Here is a 14,002-nt window from a genome sequence, read left to right on the forward strand (position 1 = left end):
TTAATCACGTAGGTATCTGTAACCAGATTTAAAAGCAAGCACGGTACACACTGCAAGAGATTGGCAAGGAAGGGAAAACTATTACTCTTTCTCTTGCTGGTGAATTCTCACTTGGCTGAGGAAAGAATGTGGATAAGATTATACGTAGAAAGCAGATCGAGATGGACAATATGCCAATACTTAACTCAACGAAGGCAAGGACTTGGTCCAAATACCTACAAGGGTTTTGCCAAGCCAGATTTTCTGCTACCACAGCATAAACAATATTACAGACTTAAAATCTGGCTTCTGTCAAGTAGAAATGAATAACATTTATAAGTCATCAGTAGGTTATTAAGTAAGAGTAATAACATTTACAAATAGTGACTAGTTTATCAAATATGTATCTTTCTTCTATAATTTATTCCAGCTTAATATGGAGTTTATGTCTGCACAAAAAAACAGAGATAATTGTACAATAACCAAATAGACATTTTAGATATACTGGTAGCTAAACATGAGAACGACCTACGCTTAAGCCCTGCTTTTCCAGGCACCACACCCGTCTTAAAATAAAAATTAAGCTCTTTATTTATTTTTTTTTCAACGTTTTTTATTTATTTTTGGGACAGAGAGAGACAGAGCATGAACAGGGGAGGGGCAGAGAGAGAGGGAGACACAGAATCGGAAACAGGCTCCAGGCTCCGAGCCGTCAGCCCAGAGCCTGACGCGGAGTTCGAACTCACGGACCGCGAGATCGTGACCTGGCTGAAGTCGGACGCTTAACCGACTGCGCCACCCAGGCGCCCCAAATTAAGCTCTTTAATCATGCCAAAAGGAAGTTAGCTTATTGGTTATGAAGCATGATTCTGAAGTGAGATTGCTCAGGCTCAAATAATAGCACAATCATTTATTTGTACTATGGCCTTTGATAAGCCACTTAACTTCTCTGTGCCTCAGTTTCCTCATCTGAAAAAGAGCTAGAAGATCATAACCTTGTAGGATTCTTGTGAAGATTAAAAGAGATAAAATACACAAAGCTTAAAACAATTCCTGGCAAGTAAACATAATAAACGTTAGCTATTATTTTATTAATAATAATCCTTATAAAGGACAGGCAAAGTTGGTATTTATCACACCAGTTTCAAATAAGGAAATAGGTTCAGAAAGACTAAATGACTTGGCCATGGTTAAATTAAAAGAATTAAATTCAAACACTGTTTTTCTTGCCTCAAAACTCAAACTCTTCACTATACCCTATTTGTTCTCATCATGACTATTTTATATGAAGTATATAAAGGTAGTAGAAAACAAGTAAGTTTATTTATTTTGAGAGAGAGACCACATGCTAGTGGGGGAGGGGCATGGAGAGAGGGAGAGAGAGAATCCCAAGCAGGCTCTGTGCTGTGGGTGCAGAGCCTGACACGGGGCTCAATCTCATGAACTGTGAGATCATGACCTGAGCTGAAATCAAGAGTTGGACGCTTCACCGACTGAGCCACCCAGGCACCCCACAATTTGCTTTTAATTGTGTGAATCATATGCTTGACAAGTAAGTGTTCACCAATTACAGCACAAATTGGCTGATTGGCTGGCCCAGAATATAAGCCTGTGATTCTAAGAAAGGTGGTTCTCCGGCCGTCACCCATCAGGCCAGATTTATTCTTGACCGGCTTTTTCATCCTGAGCTCCTCATTTGCGTGTTCCTATTTCTTCTTCCCCTCTTCTTTCCTCCAATTGCTTATCCCGATTCTACACATCCATCAAGGGCCTCTACAAGATTTTAGCTCAGTATTTCCCACAATTTAATGAGTGTCACGAGATATGTAAACCATTTGCACTATTATTTATTAGCTTCCTTTAAACTGATGCACTTTTTGTTCTTAAATTTGCTTGAGAAGAAAACCATTGTAAATGAAAAATGTGTTTCATGAGGCATCAACAGTAGCTATAAAATCACTATAAAAACAATGTAAAGGGGCACCTGGGTGGTTCACTGGGTTAAGCATCTGACTTTGGCTCAGGTAATGATCTCACGGTTCATGAGTTCATGTCCCACGTCAGGCTCTGTGCTGACAGCTCAGAGCCTGGAGCCTGCTTCGGATTCTGTGTCCCTCTCTTGCTCTGCCCCTCCCCTCTGGCACTCTGTCTCTCTCTCTCTCTCTCTCAAAAATAAATAAATATTAAAACAAATTAAAAAAAAACAAAATATAATTAAGTTGTAGCTAGGTTTTGTTGCTTGCCAAAGGCTCTTTGTTTAAGGCTTGGTCATTCTTGTTTAAAAAAAATAAATCAAGATAAGCACATGTTAGGTATTAATCACACATTTGCATTAAATTGTAATTTTGAAAGTTCCTCATTGAAATAACCAAATAAACTGAAAGAAAGATGAAAAGCTAATAACATTTTCATTGAATGTTTCAATCTTATTTAATGTCACTTTCCAGTACTGCCTTATGGAATCTCATACAACGCTATGCATCTCATCCTTTGGAAACTATTAATTTATCAGATCGCCCAGGCTCGTTATTTCCTTAGGGAACTGCACCATTTACCTATGCCACTTATCTGGGAACTTAATCATAACATCTCTTACATGATATTTAATTAGTTTGTATTATTTCAAGAGGAATTCTTAGGACAACAAAGTCTGAGTCATACACAAGTCATGGTTTAGCCAAACCAGAAATACAAGTTAACACTTGACCAACATGGGGGTTGGGAGGGGTGACCTTCTGGGCAGTAGAAAACCCACGTATAACTTTGACTCCCCAAAAACTTAATTACTAATAGCCTACCGTTGACCTTACAAATAACATAAGTAGTCAATTAACACATGTATGTAATATGTATCATATACTGTATTCTTATAATAAAGTAACCTAAAGAAGAGAAGATGTTATTAAGAAAGTCATAAGGAAGGGCTCCTGGATGGCTCAATCCATTAAGCGTCTTTGACTCAGGTCATGATTTCGCAGTTCGTGAGTTCAAACCCCGCGTTGGGCTGTGCTGACAGCTCAGAGCCTGGAGTCTGCTTTGGAGTCTGTGTCTCCCTCTTGCTCTCTGCCCCTCCCCCGTTCTAGTTCTGTCTCTCTCTCTCTCTCTCTCTCTCTCTCTATCAAAAATAAATAAATTTTAAAAAATCATTAGGAAAAGAAAATACATTTATAGTCCTACACTGTACCAAAAAAAAAAAAAAAAAAATCCGTGTGTAAGTAGACCCACACATTTCAAACCTGTGCTGATCTGGCGTCAACTCTAATGTCACATATAATGACTCAGCCAACGCTGTGCATAAGAAAATGATAAGGAAAACATGAATTGGGCATAGTAAATTATTTTTAAGCATATCAGTAAAGAATTATATATGGAATATATATGGGAATGTATCTTTTCTCCTTTCCTGTTAGTGACATTTTCTATGCATAACTATATACAGTTATATATGCATATATAGTTAGGAGTACAATATTCTTTATAAGACGATATTTAGCAAAGTTGTTTGTTGTTTTGCTGTTTAAGCTTTCTGTTTTAAAAGCTAACTGAGTATAGTTTTCGATTAATGTGGATTTAAGTTTGAAAATTTAGAAGTTCTCTTGCATTTCATAATACTTCCATCTCATAGAATAAAACTCAACAGATTTTAAGTTGCCAACCACTTTGACTAAGATTTTAGTCTTTACTAAATAGTTAAATTTGAGAGTAGCTTAATAGCATGTACTATACTCATTTGCTATCTGACTTTACTCACTTCACTATAGATCAGAGTTTAGATTTTTCTAAAAACATGTATTATGAAACTTACAATTAAAACTCAGGAATAATTGTAAATGTCTTCACATTTCATGAATTCACACTTTATCCGTGTTCTATAACATTCATCGTTATTAAACTTTTATGCCCACAGAACTGACTCCAAATTTGAAGTGCCATATGAAAACACTTCATTACTTTCAAAATAATCTCTCTTTGATTTCATACAAAAAAAGGTATCTATTTTAGTTTTGATTAAATATTTAAGATCTGCAGAATTTGTTCCTCAAAAAAACAGCATATGCATTCATATATAAAAGTCTGAAAAAAAAAAAAAGAGTCTGGACCTCTTCGTACACTCAATATAAGGGTTTTGCACTGACATACGTTATTATTTTGATTCAGCTAAGTCTTAAGACATAGTTCATTTTCTATAAATGACACGTCCTTCTAAAGTTATTATGCATTTCTGAAGGCTAATAAAAAAACTAAATACAGAACAATCAGGTTTTGTCTGATACAAGTTTAAATTTTTTTCATTCTTAATGAAGTCTATCAGCAAGAAAGGTTATGACCTGATATTCATAGCAATAGGAACAAAGGGTTTTAATTGTCTTTGCATCCTAATCCTCTAGCAGCTGATAAATATTTTAACTGCATCTTCCAAATACAGCATTATGCCATGTTCAAAAGTATTTTAACTAGTTATCAAAAGCAAAAATCAATTACATAAATTTTCCATTCAGGGTGGGTTAGTGGATAGAAAAACTGTCTACTTTAGTAGAAGAGGATAGACATTAGAATGAACACACCTAATTTATAATTGTTGTCCCCACCTTGAGAAAGGAGTTTCACTTTTCTCAGCTAATATTTGTAGATCTGCAGAATGGTAATTGTCTGTCCCTTGCAGACATCAGCAAATAATATGTGGAACTAATCATAAGAGTATGCTTAATGGCAGCTATAGTTATCCAACTAGCAATTTTATTTTATTTTATTTTTCAATATATGAAGTTTATTGTCAAATTGGTTTCCATACAACACCCAGTGCTCATCCCAAAAGGTGCCCTCCTCAATACCCATTACCCCCTCCCTCCCACCCCCCATCAGCCCTCAGTTTGTTCTCAGTTTTTAAGAGTCTCTTATGCTTTGGCTCTCTCCCACTCTAACCTCTTTTTTTTTTCTCCTTCCCCTCCCCCATGGGTTTCTGTTAAGTTTCTCAGGATCCACCTAAGAGTGAAACCATATGGTATCTGTATGGCTTATTTCACTTAGCATCACACTCTCCAGTTCCATCCACGTTGCTACAAAGGGCCGTATTTCATTCTTTCTCATTGCCACGTAGTACTCCATTGTGTATATAAACCACAATTTCTTGATCCATTCATCAGTTGATGGACATTTAGGCTCTTTCCATAATTTGGCTATTGTTGAGAGTGCTGTCCAACTGGCAATTTTAAATAACACATTCTTTTCCCTGAAAAATTGAATTCAGGTAAGTAGAATTTTTCTTATTTATTACTATTGTTATTTCCTATTCTCACTCACTCATTCCACATTTTTACTAGAGACCTGGTGGTAGGTGCTGAAATTGTGGCTCTGAATAAAACATGCCATCTCTGTCCTCCTGGAGTCATATTCAACTGACAGCAAGTACATTTTAAAAATGTCACTGTGGTGGGGCGCCTGGGTGGCTCAGTCGGTTAAGCAGCCGACTTCGGCTCAGGTCACGATCTCACAGTCCGTGAGTTCGAGCCCCGCGTCGTGCTCTGTGCTGACAGCTCGGAGCCTGGAGCCTGCTTCCGATTCTGTGTCTCCCTCTATCTGACCCTCCCCCGTTCATGCTCTGTCTCTCTGTGTCTCAAAAATAAATAAACGTTAAAAAAAATTAAAAAAAAATAAAATAAAAAAATAAAAAATAAAAATGTCACTGTGGTAATAAAAGGACTGTTGAGCAAACGAAGCCGAGTGGCAGAGTTTGAAGAGAAATAAGGAGTCCGCTTTAGGTGAGGTGGTTGGAGAAGACTTCTCTAAGTGGTGACATCTGAGCAGAGTCACGACAGATAGAAGGAAGCCAGAGCGTAGCCTGAGAGAACACCAAGGCACAGGGAAGAGTGAGCAGAGAAGCCCAAGGTAGGAAGAGCTCCATGATGTTATCTACCAATCAGGGTGAAACAGGGGGTCATGTCCTGTAAAGACTTACCATCCATAGTGAAAGGAATAGGGAGCCATTAGAGTAGTGAAGCTTAAATTTAAATAGATTTTTCTAGGTGGCTATTGCAGGAACTAGGGAGAGAGATCGGTGCTAGATGAACAGTAGCCAATTAAGTAATGAATATATTTGGAATGTGTTTTCAAGCCAAAGCCCATAGGGATGAGAAAAAGAGGAGAATCACGGAAGGCTACTACTTTTTGGCTTGTGCAACTGGGGGACAATGTTACCATGCACTGAACCAAGAAAGTGGGGGAAGAGGAAGATATAAGGATACCTGTCAAGAGTTCTATTTTAAGCATGTTAAATTCAAGATGCTGATAGGCAGTCAAGTGAACACACAAAGGGGTCAAATGGATATTTTAAACTATCTGTATTGGGCTTCTGGTTATTTTAAAATCATTTTCTCTGTTTTTCTCTATTTTTCACATGACAGATTTTGTTCATGGTACATACACTCAAAGTTGTTGAAGTGATCTTTGATTGTAATTTTTTCAAGTAATTTTATTGTAGAAAGCTCATCTGAACTATGTTTATGTTAAAGGAATTCCCTGAGTTTGAGAGGTATCTGTCCGAACCTTCCTAAGTCTCTCTCAGGTCAGGAAATGCATCATCTCTTAGTGGGAATATGACACATGGCCATGTCACTCATTAAGCCCCGCCCAAAGAATTTGTAGTTGTCTGCATTTTCTTGGCTTATTGAGGATATGGAGTTGTACCAGACGCTCTAAAACAGGATTCAGCAAACTGTGGCCCACAGACAGGGTCTAGCACCCCACCTGTTTTTGTAAGTAAAGATTCATTGGAACACAGCCATATGTGTTCCACACAGTCTCTTTAGGTGTTATGCATGACTGCATTCACACTACAACGGCAAGTTGAATAGTTGCTACAGAGACTTATGACCCACAAAGCCTAAAATATTTACTATTTGGCCTTTTAAGAAAAAAAAAATGGCTGACCTTAGCTCTAAAGTCTTTCTAACCAGGAACACCTTGTGATTTTTTTTTTTTTTTAATTTTTTTTTTTTCAACGTTTTTTATTTATTTTTGGGACAGAGAGACACAGAGCATGAATGGGGGAGGGGCAGAGAGAGAGGGAGACACAGAATCGGAAACAGGCTCCAGGCTCCTAGCCATCAGCCCAGAGCCCGACGCGGGGCTCGAACTCACGGACCGCGAGATCGTGACCTGGCTGAAGTCGGACGCTTAACCGACTGCGCCACCCAGGCGCCCCGTGATTTTATGATTCAAAGAAAAATGCATCAGAAATGAAGTAGGATCTATGTCCATTTACGACCTGTAACAATTGGGACAGTCAACATTTCCTTGTAGTGATTTTCTTTTCTTTTCTTTTCTTTTCTCTAAAGCTGAGAATCAGAGTTCAATCAAAACAACAGAAACACCAGGTAAGTTCATTTTCTCCTCTCTGAGAACATTCATGAGAAAGATCCCCAAAATGAGATTAAAGGACATCAGTCAGTGTGAGGGCAGAGGAAATAGTACAAGAGAAAACATGACATGACAACTAACATGTTTAGGAGAACTTGTATTAAAAAATAAATAATAAATAAAATGCAGATCAGAGTATAGGATGTGCCTGAGTCCCCTGTGGCCAGAGTGAGTGGAATCAGTCCTGGTAAATGCATGAAGCCTGTGGAAGAGTCCTCTGCCCAGAATCCGCTCTTCCCTGTCTGTTTCTGTGGTTGGCATGCCCTCTCCCAGAAGGATAGTATGTCTCTGTCTTCTCTGTGCTTCCCAACACAGCCTGATCCTGACAGTCAGAGAGTTGATGTTACAAACCACAGTGAAGCCTAAAATATTATCACTCCAAGAAGTGCTCCTGTTTTGTTATCCTAAGTTTTAAAATGAGTAAATCTAGGACGATGGCGCAACAGAAACTGAAAAAGATTGTTGGGAAGAGGCAGATGGTACCATTGAACCCTTCTGTTGTGTTGAAATCGTAATTATTTGGGAGACTTTATCTTCCTACATCCCACCTCGTACTTTTATAAATGATAAAGCTCTTAGGTTCTCAATCTTGCTCACCTGTGGTACGTATAAAAATGAGGAATATGTGAAATACACTTAGAAGATCATGTCACTTTTTTACGAAGCCAGAAAACTAAAGCTGTGAAAATTATGAGCGACTCCATTTTCAGAGCAAATGTACTAAATAATCATCATAGTCTACCTCCTGCATCATGTTTTCAAGGAACTCAAACCTGAAAGGATTATGCTGTTAACATTTGATTATTTATCTTCTACACAATATATCTCATGAATTCAGAAGTTATTTTTATATTAATTCTCTTTATTTTCCTGTGTCACTGTATTTTTTTAAATACTTACTTCCATGTGCATGGAAGTCTAAAATGCACTAGAAAATGCACCGGGAAAAACAAAGCAAAACAAAACATAAAAACAGTGCATCCATTGGCTGATGGTTTGCACTGTTCTGGAGAAGTCCTTCCCTTCTGCTTCATGGACTAGTTAACCAGGAGAAGTTACAGATGGAAGAGAATTGAGAAGCTGCCCAAATCATCAGTTCCCTTTAAGGAGGCACTGAAGAATCCTCTGAGAGATTAATTTACAAAATGCTAGCTTTAACTATAGTTGATTTTTAACTGTAATAGAAAGCCCATTTACACCATTTATAGTTTGAGTTACAGAAACTAGTTCTAAAACAGATAATAAACACATCATTGATTTGATCAGTGTACTAAAAAGAAATGAGACTGACTTTATAAACTATAAGAAAAGTCAGTCTTTAACTTCAAAGATATATGTTACAGGTAAAGACTAAGTCCAGACTCACTGAAAAAAAAGTCTAATGACAAGGTATTAATTATATATCTGTTGACAACTATAATCATTTGTTTGTTCAATCATTTGTTATCAAAGGTGTTCAAATATCAAATTGTGAAACAGTTTGATCAAAAATGTGGTCAAGAATAGGCATCTTACTTGAAACACTTAGTATTTCTTTTTTATTAAAAGTTGAGGTAGAATTCTAGCCCACAGAATTATTAGTACTGCCTCCTTTTTATAAATATGAGCTAATATGCATCATATATGGTTCTCACATTTGGCATTTCCTTTCATATTATGCATCCATCTTTCATTTTCTTAGAAAAACTATGTTTTTACCACTGATTTCAAAAAATATTATTAAGGGTATATAAATTGATGATTATTTCATATAAAGACTTTTTGAGAATTCAAAGTAAGTAAGGGCAAATATACACAGAGCATCAATTCTAAGAAATCGTAAGTAGATATAATGGCTAACATAATAAAAAAGATAGTTATAGTTATAGGGAAATTACTGATCAAGTTTTGAAGACATGAACATTCATTCAATTTAATAGAGAAAAGGCAATACGAGGTTGATTGTTGTGCTTAATGATGATAAGCATGAAGAATTCATGCTCCATGTCTGAAGAATTCATGCTCCATGTCTAAAGTGGGAGGGTCAAACGTCAACTACCCACTGTAATATATATGGTAAGACCACAAATTTCGCATAAGACTCTACTAAATACACAGAACCGTATATTCAACCAACCACCACTAAGCTGGGCATTTAATAAATAGTCATTCTGTGCTATTACATGTAACACTAGCTAATAGTTGTGAGTGATACATGGAGCCTGCCATTAAGGGTTACCAGCAAAGACTAATCAGCACGGTAAATAACTGTAATAATTTTAGTAGCCGTATAGGTCTACAGTGATGTGTCATAGACAGACTTCAAACTTCTTAACCGTATGTTAAGATTGGAGAGGGAGAAATTTTTTCCCCCTTTAGCTGTGGTTGTGTTATATATCAGATTTAGGAAAGCAGTTTAAGAAAGATGAGGAAAATGTTTGTGTAAGAAATGACCGCCTAGCTTCCAGATTATTCTGCCTACTCATTTTTCTAGCTCTGAGTTCAGAGCTAGCGAGGAGATGCAAAGAAAAAGTGATGCAGGGCTATCTATTCCATAGATACGAAGGAATTATGTAGCTATCACAACAATTTTAATCAATGATGGAATTCACTTTTCTTTAGCCTTATCACTTTTCCACAGACAAGCATAACTAATAACGTGTCCTTGAAAATGAAACTCTTGATTTCTTTGATAAGAGACCTTAGATTTGAAGAAAAATGGACCAATATGCCTCAGTGTATGGGGAAATAAATAAGCCAGTTGCCTTCAACTTTCTGGAAAATACAACTATATTACTCAGGGTTCTCCAGAGAAACTATATATATCTATGTGTAAAGATTTATTATATGGAATTGGCTCATGCATTTTGAAAGCTGAGAAGTCCCAAGATCTGCAGTCAGCAAGCTGGAAACCTAAAGACCCAAGAGAGAGCAATGTGTACATTCAGTCCAAGGCCTGAGAACCAAGAGAGCCAATGGTTAAATTCCAGACTATAAGCCAGCGGTCTCAAGACCCAAAAAGAGTCAATATTTTAGTTTGAGTCCAAATGCAGGGAAAGACCAAGGTTCCAGCTCAAGGCAGTGATGCAGGAAGAATTTGTTCTTTACTCCTTCTTTTTTTTTTTAATGCTTTTATTTATTTTTTTGTGAGAGAGAGAGAGCATGCAAGCAGGGGAGGGGAAGAGAGAGGGGGGACAGAGGACTCAAAGCAGGCTCCAAGTTGACAGGCTGACCGCAGCAAGCCCAGTGTAGGGCTCAAACTCATGAACCACGAGATGATGACCTGAGCTAAAGTAGGACGCTCAACCGACTGAGCCACCCAGGCGCCCCACTCCTTATTTCTTACTGAGACTCAGCCAATTTATTCTATTCAGGCCTTCAACTGATTGGATGGAGAGCCATCGACATTGGAGAGCAGTCTGCTTTATTCAGTCTGCTAATCCACATGTTAATATCCTCAAAAATAATCACAAACACTTCCAGACTAGTGCTTGTCCAAATATCTGGGGACTCAGTGGCAAAGTCAACTTGACAAATAAAATTAATTGTTGCAACAACATTCCCATAGTAGACAGTACAACTTGTGAAAGATCTCATTGTACCTATCTTCTTTACTTTCTTTTACTGTGTTTCACAACTTCAACTGTGTTGTAGATGTTAATTTTGATGGAAAATTAGAAGCCAGAACAGACATGACAAATCCCACCCAACGTGACCACTGGCCTTTGAAAAGGAGGATACTCCCTCCTGGCATATTCATTGCGCTCAACACCCTATGTAATGTTTGAGAATTGGTTGCTGATCTCTAGGAATTCATATAATGTAAGCATCGATCATTCTATACAGAAAATTAGTTATCTGAGTATTCCAACTCTGAATGACAGAATCTTGGCACTATTGTTCAGTTAGAATCCACTTGAGCTAGAAAAATACATATAACAAACCTAAAGGTTTATTGTTGTTGTTTTTTTTTAACCTGGAAATTGTTTAATGTTTAAAAGATTAGTTGAGAATAAAAGAACTCACTAATGGGGTATGTCAATATTTATGTGGTAGGGTCTGCCATAAACTTTCACTTAAGAAATTGTATATATCTGGGTATAGCTAGGTGGTTTCTCCTCTAGTTTGGAAATCTGCTGAGTCTCCAAGAAGGGCTTGTGACTCTCTAGTCACACAGAAGGTCAATAAGAACTCAGTCTTGACTGATTAGCTACCCAGCATTTGCTTTAAAAACCAATACATTTCAATGTTACTACTAATGGTGTGTGCCTTATAAAATCTACAATGTGCTTTATTTAATATATTAGGAATAATTCTCTCTCCTTGTACGTATCTGCATAGTCTGGTTTGGCCCGTTGAAGGAAGGAGGTGTTTAGTTTGTTTTGATGAGAAGAAGGTTGTCTTGATTGGAGTCTAAATTTAAATAAACTATATTTTATGTAACAAAAATAGGAGACATGGACTTGTAACTCATTCCTGCTGAAATACTGTAGCAGGCAGCATAATCGTATGTAACAGCACAGACTCTAGAGCCTGCATTCAAATCCCAACTCTGCCACCTACTTGCTCTGTCATCTTGGGCAAATTACTTCATGTCTCTGGGCTTCAGTTTCCACTTTGTAAAATGAAAATATTTACAACACAATGATTGAATGAGTTAACATCTGTAAAACACTTAGAATAATTCCCACAACACATAGTATCCCGAAAGGATTGGAAAATAAAAATCCTATTTAATATTTTAATGCCTATATTTTGAAAAGCTTACCCTCACATTCTCAGAAAGCATAGCACTGACATAGTTACATATTGTAAAGCTTCTCAGTGTTTTCAAGTCATATTATCCACATTGTAAATTTAAGGTAAGATGATGTATCTGTGCTGGGGGAAGGGTAAGAACATTCTAAACCTTTCAGAATGCGGAGAAAAGATGTCACTGGCCTCATCGATAACGGTTCCATTAACAAGTAAGATGAACTAAACTCACTTAAAATCCGTTAGTTACATGGTATAATGAGAAGGGAGAAGGAAGTTGTGAGTCCTACTTGGTTTATTATGTCTTAGTTCTACTTACTGTCAGATGTGTTACCTTGTGTCTTAGAGCCACAGAATCTCTCATGTAGAAAGCACGAGATTAAAAATGTTTCAGAATAAGGTTAATTAGCACAGTGCCTCATTCATTCTTTGTATATTATATAACTTTCTGGAAATTAATAACCATTCATATTCAAATCACAAAAAAATTCAGCCTCTTTCTTCAACATGTAATTCCAAAAACTTACCTGAGGTAAATAAATCTCCTTTCACAGTTATTACTGGGTTAAAAGATTCTGTTACCTCAGGTTAGTCACACCAATGGCCCACAGCAAAGTGAAAGAGATTTGAGATAAAACTTTTTCTGCATTGCTTTAAGAGTACACCAATGTCGGGGTGTTTGGGTGGCTTAGTCTGTTGAGCATGATCAGACTTCGGCTCAGGTCATGATCTCATGGTTCGTGAGTTCCAACCCTGCATAGGGCTTGCTGCTGTCAGTGCAGAGCCCATTTTGGGTCCTCTGTCCCCTTCTGTCTCTATCCCACCCCTGCTCATGCTCTCTCTCTCAAAAAAAAAAAAAAAAAAAAAAAAGAAAAGAAAAGAAAAAAGAAACAAACATTAAAAAAAAAAAAGAAAGAAAGAGTGTGCCAAGGTTAGAAAGGTAAAGTGTGATGAGAGCAGAAAACTTCCCCTTTGATATTTTGCCCATTCAGTAAACAGAGGGTGCCATTATAGGCAATAATATGTTCTAGCTATGACAAAATCTGGATTGAAAGGAACTTTGACAAGAAACCAAAATCTTAAAGCTAGAAGAGATTTCAAGGATCATATCAGCATATTCCCCTCCCAAAACACAGAATGGTACCAGCCATACTCGCAGCATTTATTGCCTGCACCACTTATATGCCACTTACTTATAGAATAAACCTTTTTTTTTTTTTTTCCTCTGATAATGAAAGCCTAGAGTAGACTGTGCTTCCTTTTCCTGAGTTGCAGGATGCTCAGGGTCAATTCTTCTAGGAGCACCAGAAACTGTGTTATGTTTGTTATTAACTCTTAAAAGGAGCTTGTTTGTTTCATCCATTTGCATTGGTTCTGATTTCTTATTTCTATCGTATTCACCTCATGGTATATATCATTGCTTAAGCTCCTCAGATCGTTTTTGTTAAGAGTTAGTTCATAAGTAAAACTCAATAAGAAATAACAGAGTCTCTCTTATTTTGATCCCTGACATATTGTTCTGTCTTATTCTTTATTTCATGTTTCACATCTATCAACTTTGGGCTGTGCTTCTCACCTCTTCTATTAGAATGTAAGCTCCTTAAAGGCAATAAATGCCTCTTGTACTCCATAGTATTTCCTTCAATATCTCCTGTTAGACCCAGAGTAGCTGTCTACTTTTTTCTTATTGTAGAACAGATGAACATACTAATGACACAATTATTTTAAATATGTACCAGTCCAAATATTAAGAAGATTCAAAAGGTATGCTCATTAATTCATTTTAACTTTAACAGTAGTCATTTCTACAAAAAAAAATTGTTTATCCATAGAGCAAAGGCTTATGGACTGTACTTCCAGACACTGTTCTAAC

At 37.0% G+C, this 14,002-nt stretch overlaps 1 protein-coding gene across 2 annotated transcripts in view; it reads left to right on the forward strand.

Annotated features, from left to right (window-relative positions):
• Positions 1-14,002, forward strand: part of EMCN (endomucin) — a 103,606-nt gene that overhangs the window by 59,999 nt on the left and 29,605 nt on the right. For both annotated transcript variants that reach the window (XM_042984129.1, XM_042984128.1), the window contains exon 5: positions 7,314-7,352. In XM_042984129.1, coding sequence (XP_042840063.1) covers positions 7,314-7,352 — 39 coding nt within the window. The remainder of the gene's footprint in view (positions 1-7,313; positions 7,353-14,002) is intronic.

Source organism: Panthera tigris, chromosome B1 (assembly GCF_018350195.1).
Source record: "Panthera tigris isolate Pti1 chromosome B1, P.tigris_Pti1_mat1.1, whole genome shotgun sequence".
NCBI lineage: Eukaryota > Metazoa > Chordata > Mammalia > Carnivora > Felidae > Panthera > Panthera tigris.